This window comes from Myiozetetes cayanensis, unplaced genomic scaffold (genome assembly GCF_022539395.1).
Source record: "Myiozetetes cayanensis isolate MyiCay16 unplaced genomic scaffold, myiCay2020 scf18, whole genome shotgun sequence".
Taxonomy (NCBI): Eukaryota; Metazoa; Chordata; class Aves; order Passeriformes; family Tyrannidae; genus Myiozetetes; species Myiozetetes cayanensis.
Window position 1 is genome coordinate 1,869,834 of NW_026087389.1, and position 16,499 is coordinate 1,886,332.

Here is a 16,499-nt window from a genome sequence, read left to right on the forward strand (position 1 = left end):
TTATCCCATCACTTACATTGTGGAAGAGCCAAAATGTCTTTTCAATCAGCCAGTGCACACAAAGCCCAGCCCTGGCTCCCCAGTAATGTCCCTTAGCAAACTCCAGGGGTTCAGCTGGGCTCCTGCACGTGTGGGCTGGAAGAAAAGCAGACACAAAATGGGAATATAGATAATGAGGAGACTTGGACATTAAGAAACACGCTGTATTGGAGACTGTGTGGCATTTTAATGAACTCTGCACTCATGCACCGCTTTGAAAAATAGTTCCTGTAAAGCAGAATTGCTCCCACTGTGATCAATCGGATCATAACTCAGTCCCTGGGTGATTCATTGGAGGTTCAGGGAGAACTGATGGGTTAAAGATGCTTTCTCTGCTCATTACCATTGGAAAATATTATGTTTTCCATACCAGCAATTGCTGTGGTGCCCCAGGGAAGGAGTGAGATTGGGCCAGGAGGGAGTATTTCTCTTCAGGAAGAACATTTTGGAAAGCTGCTGTTCTGTATGTCCCTATTTATCTTGGGTTGCACATGAGTGATTACACACAGATTTTTTTTTTTCCTCCCTGTAATTCATGAAACAATCCATAGGAAGCACAAGAACGTGCTGCTTTTAAGCATTAAAAAGAGTTGTTCATTTAAATGAGAAACAAACAAAACAGTTTCTCCTACACTCAATAATTAACACTGAAGAATTAGCCTTGAGGTGAGCCCTGACTGCATCTTTAGAGAGCTTTACTGAAATAGCAGCTAGAAAGTAAATTCCGGTAAGGAGCTATTTTATATATGTAGTGGCAGCTAAAAAGATGGTTATTTCTGTTCTTGGAGGAAATGGGACTGTGCTGAAAGCCCATCCACCTGAACCCAACACACTCCTCTCCGTGGAGAAATGCTCTAATTCCATGACTGCTCTGAACATCCCCACACAGCAGGGTTTGAAACCAGCAGCTCTTCCAGGGAGGGCTGGGAGAGGCAAAGGGAGCGAAATGAAATGTGCTGGTGGTACTTACGTTAAATTTAGCTCTTACAGGGAGCATTTTCCTGCAAGGAAAGAGGACTCTACCCCTGCAGTTTCACTCTTCTGATCATGTGGATGTTTTTTGAGTGCTTAACCCTTAGGATTGTGTTCACTTTTTGCTCCCAGGCTCTGTGAAATGGTGACGAGGCACCTGTGCTGATGCCTGGCCGTGCTCATTCACCATCCTGAGATGAAGGCCAGCAGGATGCAAGTGTGTCTGATCCTCCTCTGGACAACCAACTCAGCTCAGCCAAACGCAGCCCAAGCTGCAGGAGGTGAGGTGTTCCCTTCTGCCAACGTGTGGCTTTAGCACCTGAGGGTGTCCAAACGTGTTGGCCACTGTTCTGCAGAGTCCATGGATGCCATGAGTACTGGGTCATGGAGAACACACTTCCTGGGACAGTTGTATCCCATCCCACGTTGCTCCCAGCCACTGCCTGAGCACTGTTTGGCTTTGAGAGGGAAGATCCACGGGGATGCCACGTGTGCCATTGTCCTCTGGGCTGGGCACTTCAGGATGGCTTGTGTTGGTTTTCTGAGCCTTTATGGGGCAGTTTTCCTGGTGGAAGGTGTGTGCTTGAGCACTGAATTCAGGGTTATCAAAGGCTGAAATTATGGGAGAAGAGAAGTGGGGGCTGATCATGGAATCCCAGAGTGATTTGGTTTGGAAGGGATCTTAAATCTCTTCTTATTCCACCCCTGCCATGGGCAGGGACACCTTCCACTGGACCAGAGTGTTCAGAGCCGCATGCAAGCTCACCCTGAACACATCCAGGGATGCTGATTGGCCCTCAGCTGCCTTGGAAATGGCAAATAAGGGAGGGCAGGTTCAGAAGAACTGGAGGGGAGCAGATTGATTATTTCCCTGCCTTGCTATTTCTATGCTAACATTTCCCCCAGCATGAGATCCTCCTCATTTCCATGGGAGCTCCAGGAATCCCTCTTGCCCTGTCATTCTAAATTATCATTCTCATCCTTCTATTTTTTTTTTCCATTTGTGCTTAATTCCTCTGTTCATCATTTTGTTTCTACTCTTGTGGCTGTCAACCTTCTCTTAGAAAGCCCCCCATGTTATGCTCCTCTGGAAGCTTCTGTGGGTGAGAATTGTCTGTACCCTCCATCAGCCCTGTTTCTATCTGTCTGTGTGGCAGTGAGGGCCAAGATGAAAAACCTGAACCTAATTAACGAGCCAAATGTAACAGATCATATTAATTTTCAAGGTGAAACTGTTGTAAACCTCCATTTTTAAAGCTAAGTTTTAAGTAAACTCCTATTTGATGAGGTTCTGGTTATTTAAAGATACTTTTAACTATTAAAACATTTTATAAGAAGCTGGTGAGAGAATATGAAATGGAAATGAAATTATTAGCTTGTCTTGCTCCCTGCTTGCAAACAGGTATCACTCCAAATGATTCACTGGATTGTTATGCCATGAATATTTTGGTTTTCTCCCTTCCAGTTCAGGTTTTCCCACCTGTAAACTTCACCCTCACGGTCTCTGCATTAGCACAAGTCCTGCTACACTGGGAACCAAACCCTGACCAAGACCAAGAGAACTACACCATCAGATATGATGTGAAGATCCTCAGCCCCGTGCCTGAAGAGGTAAGAGAAATAAATCAAGTATCCTGAGAGGGCTAAATTCCTGTTGTTCTCTTAAACTTTGAGCCCTTAATGTGTGGATCAGTCTTGGCAGGTGCCTCAATTCAGCTTCCATCCCATGGGGTGCTGATTTGCTGTTTCTGATTCCAAGTATGACACCGGGAAGACCCACAGTGTCCGAACGGTCGCGCTCCACGACGGCTTCTCCGCACACGTCCGCACCTTGCTTCTCCACAACGACCTTCAGATGAGAAGTGAGTGGGTGAAGGAAAACCTCCCCCCTCTGCCAGGTAAGGGGAAACCCAGGGAAGGCCTGCATTTTGTGTTCTGCCCCAGACACCAAACGGTGAAAGGTTTAATACTTCAAAAATACAACATTTTCCCACCTACCTGCTACACGGATCTTACGGAAGGATTTAATCCAGGCCTTTCCCTTCTGCTGCGGGGCCTGGAGGACAGGCTGGAGGTGCAGAAAATGGATAACACATATAAAATGTTCTAAAAGTTCCTTGCTAAGGCTGACATCACCTCCTGTGGTACGCTCCAGGATATTGGTGCCTTATCACACCTTAAATTTATGGTGGTACTGTGTGGCACAGATTTGGGGATCCCCACCCATCCATAACCAAGAGAACTGGAACAACAGACACACAGATAACAGACCAAAGACTGCAATCAGAGTGTTTTAGCAGCATGAATTTCTCCTGATTTTTGCAGTAAGGTTTTCCTCCTGCTCTGTAATTCCTTGACTCTCCAGGTGCTCCCGAGACATCCGTCACCAATTTGTCCTGTGTCACTCACATCACCCTCTCTGGGGCTGTCTCCCTGCACTGCTCGTGGCTTCCTGGCCCAGGGGCACCACAAGACACTGAGTACTTCCTATTTTACAGGTTGGTGTTTCCCCCTTTTCACCCAGCAGGGAAGATGCTCTTCAGGAGCATCACCTCTCACAGACATCTGAATTTAGGTACAAGAACTACACCGAAGAATGTCACAGCTATGGCAGAGACAGGTGGGACAGGAATACTGAGTGCAGCTTTCCAGGGACTCACATTGACCCTGAGGAGGTTGATGATCTCGTAATCCACATTAATGGGTCCAGCAAACGGGCTCCAATCAAGCCTTTTCAGCAGCTGTTTAACCAAAATGCCATTGGTGAGTTTAATGCACTTTAAAAAATACATTAAAAATGTCAACCAGGATTATCAAAAGATTTGTGAGAAAATACTGCTGGATTCAATTATTCTGGATGAAGGTGAAGTGCTGCTTTTGTACAGACATCTTAATGAAATTGGAAGAGGTTATAAGACAGAACTGGATTGTTTAAACTAAATTTGATTTGAATGACTTATTTTAAATTATAGAATGACAAAAATAAAAGCTAGAAAATACAGTTATTCTGTTTTTTTTAGCAAAAGCAGTACTTCCAATATTAATTTGCAACTGATGGAGTCCATATACCTTAAAGTACAGTTTTTAGTGCCCTTTATTTTGCAGCCTTTCTTTAAAAGGAGAAAGAACATGATGCTCAAGATAACCATGCTCTTAAAGAAAGGCATTATCCTATCAAATAAAGGACAGTCTCAGCCATGACTGTCCATCATCTTCCATCTACACAAATAATTTATTTTCCCTCATTTGTTCAATGTCTTTTTTTTGGGAACAGGCAATGTTTCCCTTTCTCACTGAGAGAAAAATTCACATATTTTCTTCTTAGAAATCATCCCCATAATAGCTGCTGATCCATTCCTTTGAATTTATCCCACTTTTCAGTAACTTTCTCGGCTATATCTGTTTGCTTTTTTTTTTTTTCCTGAAAAGAAGTTTTTTCTAACAGTTCTATCATTAATTTAACGCTTTTGTGAAAATTAATTTAATAAATCCCCTCCTCTCCCTGTAATGGAGTTGTCCAAAACTTTTCAGTGGACTTTCCAAACCGTTTTCCCATAACTGTTTTCTGCAGTGTAGTTATTCCTCCCAAATCCTTATCTTTTCTGCCCAAAAGGTGCAATAAATTCCAGAATTATAGGTGCTACTGGGACACACCATCAGGTTTTACAATGCTCCAACTGTCAGTATTTAAACTTTGCTCTGTCAATAACTTACCAGTGCAGTTTTCTTCCGTAGAGAAAGTGAATATTCCCAGAAATATCACTGTATCCTTGGAGGGAAACGATCTCCTGGCCACCTGGGAGAAGCCAATTTCTCTTTTCCACGAGGAATGTTTTGAATATGAATTTTACCTCGTCAACCTGAAGTCAGGTAACAAGCAGGTAAATTGCTCCTCTGCCACTCCAGTATTATATCCAGCATTCCTGTCCTGTGCAGCTGCAATTTGCCTTTTTGGGGAAAAACTCTTCAAATTCATGGGTGAGTTCCAAATTTGAAATATTTAAAATAAAACCTGCTGTTACTACATTTTTGAAACTATGGACTTCTGGTGAAACTGCTTCCCATTTGCGATGGGAAGCACAACAAAACCAAAGTCTCACCAGTTTTTATATTTTTCCTCTTTTATGTCTGCAACAAACTATCCCCAAGAGGCTTGGGAAAGCAGGAGGGCCAAATTGGAGTTATTCATTTTTATGCATCTGGGTTCAGAACAGTTTTTACTGAAAATCTGAAAAAAACCCACCCAGATTTACTGAAAATCCTGCTGAAGTGTCTCAAGGAAGAATGTAAAAATGAGGCACCTTCCAAGAATGTGCCCTGAAATATTGGTGTGTTATGAGAGAAGTTAACCTATAAAAATAGAGATTTTTACCTCCAAAGCAAGGCCAGGAGCTCACAGTTAGTGAGCAGTTTTAAAAGATAAAAATATAAATGTGATCATTTTCTGAATTGTTTCAGGATCTCTAACATCATGATGTTGTTTTTTTATCAGATCCTGAAATTATCCTCAAACAAATTCCGCTTGAGGATTGATGTGACCAGCAGATATTCCATCCAGATCAGAGCCAATCATCACCCGTGGTGTGTGAGAGGAGTTTGGAGTGACTGGAGTGAAGTTATTTATGTTGGTAAGGGTGACACAATTGTAATGGCTGTTGTTGCATTGCTGATTGCCTGATCATGAGTTACACCAGGGAATTTTAACAGGAAGAAGGAAAAAAATGACTTGTTAATGCCCAGGGGATTTAAATCCTTGTTCCATTAAAAATCAAAAATAACTACTTCCAAACAAACTTTTGGAAATATGAAGGTTTTTGGAGTACAGTACTTTGCTTTCACCTGTATATGTTTTCACAGGCTGCTTTAAACTTGCCTTTTAATTAACTTCTTTAGTTTCTACCTGTGTTTCTTTGCCATGAGACATCGTGTCAACTATTATGTACTGGAGCTCTCTGAACTCATGAATTTTTGGGGGATAAAGGAGCACCTTTGGAACGTGCTCATCTGCCCCACTTTGTTCTGTATTTCCTTCTTGCTGCAGAACTTGGTCTGGCAAGAACAGTTCCTTTATCAGGGCACGTTATCAGCTGTTTGTTCTTAGACATCCTCCTTTGCTCTTATCTTCAGTTTCTTAACTTCCTTGTTTCCACTTAGAAAAAGCCTCTTACACTCCCTTGTTTACTACACTTTTTTCCCCTTAGATCTGTTTTCCAGTGAGTGCAAATCTGCAGGTGTTTTGCCTCCTTTCTCCCTTGAATTTCCCACCTGGCTCACGTAGCAAATACGGAAAATCCATTCTGATGGTTGAAAAAAATGGTAGCCTTCCATAAAAATTTACTGAAGTCTCAACAATATCCAAGGACACTTCATTTTTTGTTACAAAAAGAGAGTTTTTTTAGAGGCTTGTAGTTCATTGACACAATCCTGCATGAGTTGTTGGGTTGCAGGACGGGCTCCAGCCACTCTCATTAGTGGTGGTCACTGAGCAGTGCCTTGGTCAAACAGAAACATCTGCATTCTGCTCACAGAGAAATCCCTGAGGAAACATATCAGCAACCAGCTGAAAATTGGGGGGGTTCAGTGTCTTTTTCACAGGTAAATTTAGGGAGCTGAAACTGGAAAGTCACTTCATGGAAACTCCTCATGAAGCTCTGATCTGGCATTTCTTATTCTTCATACCGAGTCCTCATCATTTGCTTGGTAAATTGTGACCTGAGGACAAGCACATAGAACAGCTGATGAAATATTTTAGGAGAAAGTGCTTAAAATAATCTGCACTAAATCAATATATTTAATATTTTTTTTTTCCCTTGAAATTCAGGGCAAAACAAACTGGAGAGTTCTGTGTCCTGGATTCTCGCTGTGCTTTGTGTGGCCACGTCCTGCACGTTCCTGCTTGTCACTCTAATATGCAAAATGTGAGTACCCTCATCTTCTTTTTAGTGACAGTGTAACTAAGGACCAGGTGTTCAACAAGTGTGGGGGGATGCTACAAGTTTTGCTTATTCATAAGAAAGGTCACTGAGTTTGGTATTCAAGTATAATTATACAAAGCAAAAATACTGAATAAGTAATAATCAGCCTCATTAGGTTAATATCAATAATAACAATCAGCATTGGTGGGGTAAGAGGGTTATTCAATTTAATCTTAAACAACAAACCCAGATCCTGAGAGAGGTGGACTTATTAAAAATCTCTTTGTCCTTATCTCCTTTCTTCACTTAAATGCCTGGTTGGGTCTGTGATTTCCCCAGGAGGACTCTGTGTTAATCCCTGGTGAAAGAGCATCTTTCACAGCCAAAATGCACAGAGCACTGTTGTTTGCTTTGAGTATTTGAACTATTTATTTAGTTTATTTTTAATTATACAGAGGCTCTGGATGCCATGTAGCAAAGCCAGGGGCCATATAACCAAACTCCCCAAACTGTGCTGTGAAGAAGCCCAGGTACACTTTGGATTCCCGTTGCTGTGACAAGTCAGATCAAAAGTGATGAATTAAGGAACTGATGTAATTAGAAGCTTCTCCCCTGAAACATGCAGCAAGCAGCAATTATCAGCCCACAATAAACACAGCTCCCAGTAATGGAAGTGCTCTCCTCAACTCTGCTAATTTCTTACTCAATTCTTTAGTGCCTTTTAATTTACTGGTCATCCTGATGTGTCCTTGACTATTTTCCTTTCAATACCCCATTTCCTTTATCAAATAAAAGTCTTGTCTACAGGAATGTTACAAAAGAATCACTGTTATTGCCTCTCCCTCAAGTGTCTGGCGTGTGTGTAACCTGTTCTTAAGGCAAGTTAATTAGCATACAGCTCTCAGCAAGCAATGTTTTTAGAACAAGACAGATTTCACTCCCCAGAGAGTTTATTCTTGTTCTGTGTCACACACACTTGTCCCCAGCGTGCAGCCTTGATGTATTGGTGAACCCCCCCCAAACTGCTCTTACCTACATGCCTGATTCTTGTGTGGATTGGCCTGTGGCTCAAGGTCCTCCACTGCTCCAGCAGCATCATCTTCAGCTCTCTCCTCTCAGTTTGGGACAGCAGAACAGCAGCACCAGCTGGCAGCAGTCACACTGCTCCATCTTCTGCAAGTTCTGCAAGTATTGGGATATTGTAGTTACCCCCTTTGGAGATCCTGCAGCACATACAGGGGAGAAATAGGTACAGGGGAAGACTTTTACTTAAGGACCAACTTGGAGACGCTGCACTCATTTATTTTATGATTTCAATCCATTAGGCAAATTTAAGCCTTTCAATTGTCAGCTGCTTGGTTGCTTCCAGGAGTTTCTAGTCAGTAATTCCCTAACACCCAAAGGCTCACTGCATTCCACCTTTGTCAACATGATTCAGATTTTCCCTGCCTGCTGCACTGAGTTTTGTGGAGCTGCTGGCTTTGTTCCACCCTCCCTCCTCTAATCCCCACAGTGACTGCAGGCCCTGAAACGCTGACTAAAGGCACGAGGGTCCCCTGGGCTGTGTCCAAAGCCTGGAGGTCCAAGTATTGCTGAGGGAAAGGGCCCTGCTCTAACCTGTGTAGAGACCTGGCACACATTTTGTGACAAGATATTTAATCATGTAACTTCACCTTGTCAGTGACCTGCAAAAAAGACCAGGACCGTTGTGAGGGCACCACTGTCACCAGCCCTCCACAGCCTCACTGCCAAGCCTCTTGCACCTGAGGGGCCCCCCTGGACACAAATGTGCTTCTGCCTCACTTCTTTTGGGTGTTTGTCACCCCTCCTTAAATGTTCCTATTCCAGAAGTGACATGTGACTGATGCTTTCTGCTGACTCAATAAATCATTCTGGCATGGCTCCATCAAAACCTCCTATGGACAAACAGCACAACTGGGAATGCACCAATCCCAGAGAAAACCAAACCCTGTTGGGTACACTGCCCAGCACTGGCAGAACTCAGGGCTGACATGAGATGCAGCTGAAATGGGCCTCCAGCCCCTCTGAAAAGTTTGGGAGAGCTGATCAAGTGCAGGGGCTGGGAAGACAACAGTGCTTGCAAAGCTGACTGGGCACAAGACCTGACCCTGAGGAGGAAGGCTGGGAAGAATGGAGGTGGTGCCAGGTGCTGGAGTAGTAATATTGGCACTCATCCTGCCCCACTCCTGAGTTACACCAGCAGCCACCTCACTGTCCTACTCCACTGGGGGTGCCCAAACTGTCACTTGTGCTCTGCACCCAACAGTGGCTCCACTGTGTTCAGCGTTTCAACAGTGTCTCCCAAAAACACCTCACACCTCCCCACACTCCCTCTTCTGGGAACTCAGGAAGCTTTTGGAAGAATAGTCCTGGGAAGATAAGCAGTGAACTAACCAGACATCAGCCAGGAGGGTTGGTTGTTACAAAATAAATGGGGCAGAGGAGCAGAACTGCCCTTGGTCCCAGCAGCTCCACACCTTGGTCACGTCTCTGCCTTGTGGATATCAGGGTGCCCCACAGAACAGACCCTGGATGGTAATCCTGGACTCAATCCTGTAGTCTTCACTCAGGCTGAGTTCCCACTCAACTCTGGCCCTGTTTGGACACGGTGCCATGCAGGGGGGGAGACAGTAAATGTGTTTTTGTGGGGATTGAAATGTGAGGGCTGTGCTCTGGGATGAATCAAAGACAAGGAGAAGTTCCCCTGTAGCACCTGCTAGCACAAAAATACCAATGTCTGTGTGCTGGGCCAGACTGGGGAGTGTCAGGCAGGGAAGGGGCATCTCAGAGGGTGTTAGTAGGATGAGTTATTACAGCACTCAGCTGAACCATTTACTGTCAGCCACCTCTGGGGCCTTTCCTGCCTCCTCCTCATTCCCTCGGCACACAATTATCTGCAGTTGCTCTCCTGCCACGAGACAAAGGCAGTTTATATCCAGAAACCAAAGTCTGAGCAAGAGGCAGCTTGTCTTGACTGTCCAAACAAGGTACATGACAACACAGCCCTTGGGAGGAACACGAGCATGAACAGACAGATCAGAGCAATTAATTTCTCTCCCAGACAGGGCTGTTGTCGCTAAAAGCCCCAGGAATGCCCCCTTGGATCAGACCAGCTACAGCTGTGATGGGAGAGGCTGATGGGGGAGAGCATCACCCATCTCCTCCCTGTCACCCACATGTCCCCAGGGCCCAGAAATGAGGAGCAGCACACCTGCCTGGTCCCCAGGGTGTCCCCCTGATGGCCCATTATCCATGACTGTGACCCCAGCTGAACCTGCTGCTGCTGTCAGATGCCAGTGATGGAATGGGAGGGGGTGGTGGGTGAGGAGACATGTCTTCTCCTGGGGCTAAACATGTTCTGCTTGTTGGATACATCACCCATCAGAGGAAGCAGTTCTTTCACATCCCTCCACTGCTGTTTTTTGCAGAAACCGTGTCTGGAGCAAACTCTTTCCACCAATTCCAACACCCAGCAACAAATTCCCAGATCCCTTCCCAGTTGACTACGAGGTAAAATAACATTTTAGTCACTTTTTTTTTTTTTTTATTTAAACTAGAAGGAATGCTTGTGTCTGTGTGCTGCTCTTTCCATCTAAGGCTGGGAGCAAAGAGAATCACAGAATCATTAAGGCTGGAAAAGACCTCCAAGAGCATCAAGTGCAGGCTTTGACCTTCCACCACCGTACCCACTAAACCATGGAGCCTCTTCCTGCCCACTTAAAGACTTTTGACCTCTTGGAATTTCTGATGTCCAGAGCAAATGTGGGCTCCATGGTCAAGTGTTAAAAGTGAACAGAAGGATTGATTAAGTGCTTTGCTAATATGCAGTGAATTTCAGGCACCTGTTCCATACCTCTGGCTCTGCCTTTTGTAGGGAATTACAGTTCCTCCAGAGCCAGGCAGAAAGCTCTGCCTTGGCAGGGACAGGAGGGTGACTCCTGGAGAGCTGGTTTATTTTGTTCAACCTAGCAAGCTGAAATGTTTTGCTCCCACTGTTAAGCTGGACTTAAGCCCTATTATGTTTGCTGTTACTTCTGATAAATACATTTGCCTTACAGATAAGATAAACCCCCTCATTGTCTGCTCGTGGGAAGTGCAGCTCAGTAACTTGATTTTCATTTGTTCCCCTTTGAAAAGGGGTTTGATTTTTTTGGATATGGTTCTTAGACCATGATCTGGTCAAGGAATCAGGCTTAAAAGATTATCTTACAATGTTTGTTTTTAATTAAAGCCACGGGTGTAAAATAACAGGACTCGGGGAGGCATCACAAATGAGAATATGAGAAATAGCAAATATTAACGCTGCAGCTGGAGAATGGGAGCTGTTTCACATCATCATCATCATCAGAACTGCTTTATATTTAGTTATCTCTTTACTTAAAGGGAGCTGGGTGTGGGCAGGTGATACCAGCCAGAAGCTGCTGCCACTGTGGCCACAGGGGCAGTGGCACCAGCAAGGAGAGGTGAGGACGTGGCCCTGATGTGTTGCAGAGGTCACCAGGGAGAGTGAAACCCTCTGGCCTGTTTGTTGTGGACATTCAGTTCCTGAATTGGCAGCGTAAACAACAGGGTGAGGTGATGAAAGCCCTGCACCGTGGTGGCCACGTGGCCCGTGGGAACCTGCTCGTCCCCCAGGAGCTGCTCTGCTGCCCTTGGGGGCTTCCCAGCAGCAAAACTACTGCTCAGCTTCTGCTTCCTTCTGCAGGTCACCCCAGCCCTGCACTTTTGTTTGTGCAACTCTGCTCAGTGCTGAGGGGTCAGGATGTGGCCCAACGAGAGGGCTTTGCTGCTGTGTATGCAGAAGAATTCACACCATACCTCACACCCTGCTCCTTCACTGACTGAGTGGCCAGGCATTGGCAAGGGCTGCCCAGGGAAGTGGTGGAGTCCCCATCCCTGGAAGTGTCCAAAACTCGTGTGGATGTGGCACTTCACGACAGATTTTAGTGGGAGTGGTGGTGTCAGTCAAAGGTTGGACCTGATTATCTTGGAGGTCTTTTCCAGCCTGAGATAGCTCTGTGCCCTTCAGCTCCTCCTGGGGCTCTGTGTCCATGGCTACAGAGGGGTCTGATGGCCATCATGGCCAACTGGGTTGTGTAAAACACGGGGAATCTGTGGGTGCAGGGGTTTGTAAGCCATGCCCAGTGACAATCTGTGGGTGCAGGGGTTTGTAAGACGTGCCCAGTGACAATCTGGGGGTGCAGGGGTTTGTAAGATGTGCCCAGTGACAATCTGTGGGTGCAGGGGTTTGTAAGCCATGCCCAGTGACAATCTGTGGGTGCAGGGGTTTGTAAGGCATGCCCAGTGACAATCTGGGGGTGCAGGGATTTGTAAGGCATACCCAGTGACAATCTGTGGGTGCAGGGGTTTGTAAGACGTGCCCATTGGCAATCTGGGGGTGCAGGGGCTGCTGGCCTCAGGGACAGAGTGACGAGCAGCCCTGCGAGAACTTCAGCAGGAGCGGGAAAATTCTCCTGTTGAACCCAGTGCTCCTTCTCAGCTCTTACCTCACAAAACACTGGGTGTGAATCCCTCTTGAATCCACCAAGAATGAAGCAGGATGTTGTCCATGAACTCTGCCCCAGCCCCAAGCTCCAGCTCCCAGCTCACAGCGGGGTTTGCTTTCCAGAGGGCACGGACCTGCACCAGCGACACGGAGACCGAGTTCAGCAGCCTGGCTGAGGATCTTTACTGCAGAGCCCTGGATGACTCTGTCTTCTGAGAGGCTGCTCCACGTCACCTCCATGTGCCCACATTCCCAACAGGAAGGAGGACTTGCTTCCACGAGGTGTCTTGATGATGAGCTGCTGAGCACAAAGTCCCGGTTGAGCCAGGATATAAGCACACAGCACAAGGGCTGTGTGGGGAAGAAAAAGTCTGGAAAAGAGCTAAAGGCTTTTTTTTTTTTTTTTTTTTTTCCTGGCTGGCAGTTTAATCTCTTGGATATTTGTTTTAACTAACTCTGACAACTCGAGATGCAAAATGCAAACTGGGACATGGCAGGGCCCTGGGAATGGCAGCAAGGTACCCAGCCGTGGTCCTGGGGGTGACCCAGGTGGGCCAAACGTTAGGAAAAGAATTAAAGAAGCTGTGAAGCCTCCCAGTGCTCTCCTCTCTGGTGCTGCATGGCTGCAGCAAGTCCAGCACAAGAGTGGGATCCACATTTGGCCTCACCGATACACTTTGTAATGAAACGAGTCTGAATTTCAGCCTGGAAAACCTCCATGGAAATTCAATTCCTTGCTACAGGCAGGGCTGTCAGTGCTCTGTGTGAGCCCTGAGGGGGCAGCCAGGCCACTCCTGTTTTTACCTGGTTTTCTTACCCTTCTGGAGGAGGGAACAGTGTTGGGATGGGGAGGCTCTGAAGGAGCACCTCCCTCCCCAGGGACATCAGGACTCAGGACACTCCCAGGGGGCTCATTTTCAGGCCAAGGCTCCTTTGCAGGCTCTTGCCTCTGACATCACTGGGAGCATCTGCAAAAGGACAAGAGGGATTGTTGGGGATCCCTGGCACGAGAGATTAAAGCTGGAAGGGCAGGGAGGAAAGAAAAAAGAGAGAAAAATGGCACAAACAGATAAACTCCCTCAACTGCACCTGAAAAACAGACCCAACTTGGGAATGCAGTTTTCAACTCATTGAAGAAATGGGCCAAGGACTTCTTGGTGCTCTGGAACGAGCTGGGCCCCTCCTTGCTGGGCAACTTCAGCAATTCTGAAAATCCAAGCCCAACACTGCAACCTGTTCATCTTTTCTGTCTGTTGTTGTTCCATCTCAGATGAGCTGGGTTTGAGCAGCCAGGGTTTCTGTTTGGGGTTCATTTCCCTACCTTGTGCAATCCATTGAAGGAGTTGCCAAATAAACCTCCTGCCTTAAACCTCGGGCTTTGACCTCCTTGGCTGCAGATCTTGAAGTTCTCCTGGTCCTGCAGAGTCCCTCCTGCTTCCAGGAAACCTCCTGTCCGTTGGGCTGGCCAGAGATGGGTTTAAGCACGTTAATAAAGACTTAATCCAGCAATTTTTTGGAATGTGCCTAAAGAAATGGAGTTCCCAGGTACTACAGACTAAAAATAATTATAATAAATGAGCCAGTTCTCAGCTGGGTAAAATAGCATGGCTCCATCAAAATTAATGGAGCTCATTAATATAACAATGTTTGTGACTCAAAAGTCTCTCCTGCACGTGCTTTTAATGGAGGTACCCAAATTTAACAATCTAAAATCAGAATTTCATTAGTGAAATCTTAAAAATGAGACTAAAGAGAATCCTTTGATTGGAATGTATTTTATATCATGCCTTCAAGTGGCCTAATAAAGAAGATTTCTACATATAATTTCACTCCCATTAATGATACTGCAGAGATTAATGCAATGTATTTAAATACATTTTGCATGTCAGGACCTTGGTACTTCCAGGGAGGGAGGATGAGTCCCCTCCTCAAGGACAGGCAGGGTGTGATGGCTTGGAGGGCCAGCAGCCAGTCTGGTACTCGTGCTGGTAAATAATCCTGGTGCAAAGCAGGGGTATCTTCATTTTCCCTGCCAGGCTGCTGGCCCAGAGAAGCTGTGGCTGCCCCATCCCTGGAAGTGTCCAAGGCCAGGTTGGAGCAACCTGGGCTAGTGGAAGGTGTCCCTGACATGGCAGGGGGTGGAATGAGGTATCTTCAAGCTCCCTTGTATCTTCACATCAGTGACAGTCTCAGCAGGCACTGAGGTGGAATTTCTCACTGGGTAGAACGAAACGTGGAGGAAAAAGGCTCCTGGAAGACAGGTATCTTTACAAATGACAGAATATTTATTACCAATACCTTTAAAAAAAGATTACATCTGCTAGATCACTGATAAATATCATTTACACCGGGGAGAAAACTACAGCAGCTTTTTTTTTTTTTTTAAACTTCATTTTTCTTGGTTTTGTGGTTTTTTTTGTTTTGTTTTTCTTATTTTATTTTTTTTTTTACATAGAAGTAACCATATCAAACTAAGAAAGGAACACAGCTTGAAATACTGACAATATTTCTCTGGTCAACACCCCTGACTTTTACACAAGTGGAATCCTGATTATGAGTTACTGAATAAATATATTTAGAAGGTCTAAAAGTTAACTGTAGTATTTTGTAAGCAAAAAAGACAAGTTACAGGCAAATTCAAGCTATATCAGGAAAAAAAAAAAATAAAATATACCACTGCAGCGCATTGAAACTTGAAAATTGTATAGAAAATTCCGTTGCCTTTGACCAGCGATTTCCCATCTGAGCGAACTTACAAAATTCCCCCGTAGTAGCAAACAGTCCTTCCCTTAAGAAGAGTTTTTTCCATGTGGATATTGTAGTTTTCCAGCGGGGCTCTGCTGCCTGCAGGTGCCTGTGAAGAGTTTCCAGAGAGAGGCAAACTTCCTAGAGAGACCTGTGGGAGGTCCCAGCTCCCCTTGGTCGAGAGCAACTTCCCCAAGCGCTGTCCAGCGTGGAATTCCGGTGGGTGGTGAGTTGTGTTCCAAAGGAGCAGCTTGGTGGCTCGGAGCTGCTGGGCTCTGATTTCCTTGGAATGGAATCCCCAAACCGAGGTGGGCCAGGCTGGGTTTGCCCTTCCCTTCGTGTCCCTGGAGGCAGAGATCCCATCCCTGCAGTACCTTCATCCCTTCCCAGCTGGATGGGGACCGTGATGAAGCCAAAGCTATTTCAAGGCAGCAGAAATGCCAGAACGGTCTCTGCCTGTCCACAACCACCCAACATTCCTGGGTTTTTGCAGTGTTAGGACGTTCTGAGTGTTTCAAGTTTGTCTTGCTCAGACCTGTGGATCAAACACACCACCCTGTGTGTCAGAAGAACGTGGTGGAACACGAGAGTCACTGGAACTGCCACGAAACTCAGCTGTGTTACCACCCAGCTCTGGGTTGGTCCTGCCTCGTGTGGCCTTGTAAAATTGTACAGTGAACTGGCAGCCAATTTACTGAGAACAACTTTGAGCTCTCCATCGTAAAGGAAAAAAATTCCAAACAATATTTCCGTGGTTATGTCGTCCGTAGCATTTTAGAGCAGAGGAAAAAAATTAATATCTACATCATATGTTAACTTTAAAAAATTCTATAAAACACTAAATATATAATAAAAAATATGCATATAAGGACATATGTAAACTGCTTTGGTAACATCATATTACAGATGTTTTCAGTGCATTGCAGAGTTTCCAAGGAAACTTCAGACAAAGCTATATTTGCTTTGAGGAAGTACTGTATAATGCCATTCCTAAAGAAGCATAAACATTTTTTTGTTTGTTTGTTTCCAGTAGTAAGATGTACTCAAACCACAATATTACTTAGTACTGGGTGTCTTCAAAACAACTAGCTAAATGTTGCTTATAGTATCAACAAGAAGTCCTGGGTGCCATTTTTGTCATAAACTGGAGCGGGCTGTGAGCGAGATCATTATCGTGCTGATGGCTGACAGGGTGCAGGCGCTGGAGGTCGACGAGCCTCGGGCATAGGCATCTGAGGAGAGAGGGGAGGGAGAGAGGGGAGGGAGAGAGGGAAGGGAGAGAGGGAGAGGGGAGAGAGGGA

General features: G+C 45.5%; 2 protein-coding genes across 4 annotated transcripts in view; one reads left to right on the forward strand and one right to left on the reverse strand.

Annotated features, from left to right (window-relative positions):
- The first annotated feature begins 1,207 nt into the window (after positions 1-1,207).
- On the forward strand, positions 1,208-12,700 carry IL5RA (interleukin 5 receptor subunit alpha). Its single transcript, XM_050313267.1, has 10 exons — positions 1,208-1,292; positions 2,477-2,622; positions 2,771-2,909; positions 3,377-3,509; positions 3,587-3,774; positions 4,747-4,892; positions 5,504-5,639; positions 6,833-6,929; positions 10,376-10,457; positions 12,507-12,700. The coding sequence occupies exons 1-10, from the start codon at positions 1,208-1,210 to the stop codon at positions 12,627-12,629; spliced, it is 1,275 nt and encodes a 424-aa protein (XP_050169224.1). The 3' UTR covers positions 12,630-12,700.
- A 2,015-nt stretch (positions 12,701-14,715) lies between these two features.
- Positions 14,716-16,499, reverse strand: part of LOC126638932 (contactin-4) — a 269,307-nt gene continuing 267,523 nt past the window's right edge. For all 3 annotated transcript variants that reach the window (XM_050313252.1, XM_050313250.1, XM_050313251.1), the window contains one exon: positions 14,716-16,430. In XM_050313252.1, the coding sequence (XP_050169209.1) occupies positions 16,336-16,430 (95 nt within the window). In that variant the 3' untranslated portion in view covers positions 14,716-16,335. The remainder of the gene's footprint in view (positions 16,431-16,499) is intronic.

Bases quoted from the DNA above. Each gene is read 5' to 3' on its own strand.
- IL5RA (XM_050313267.1), top strand. From the start codon at position 1,208: ATGAAGGCCAGCAGGATGCAAGTGTGTCTGATCCTCCTCTGGACAACC. The intron at 2,623-2,770 runs GTAAGAGAAATA...TCTGATTCCAAG, and splicing joins TCAGCCCCGTGCCTGAAGAG to TATGACACCGGGAAGACCCA. The intron at 3,775-4,746 runs GTGAGTTTAATG...TTTCTTCCGTAG, and splicing joins GTTTAACCAAAATGCCATTG to AGAAAGTGAATATTCCCAGA.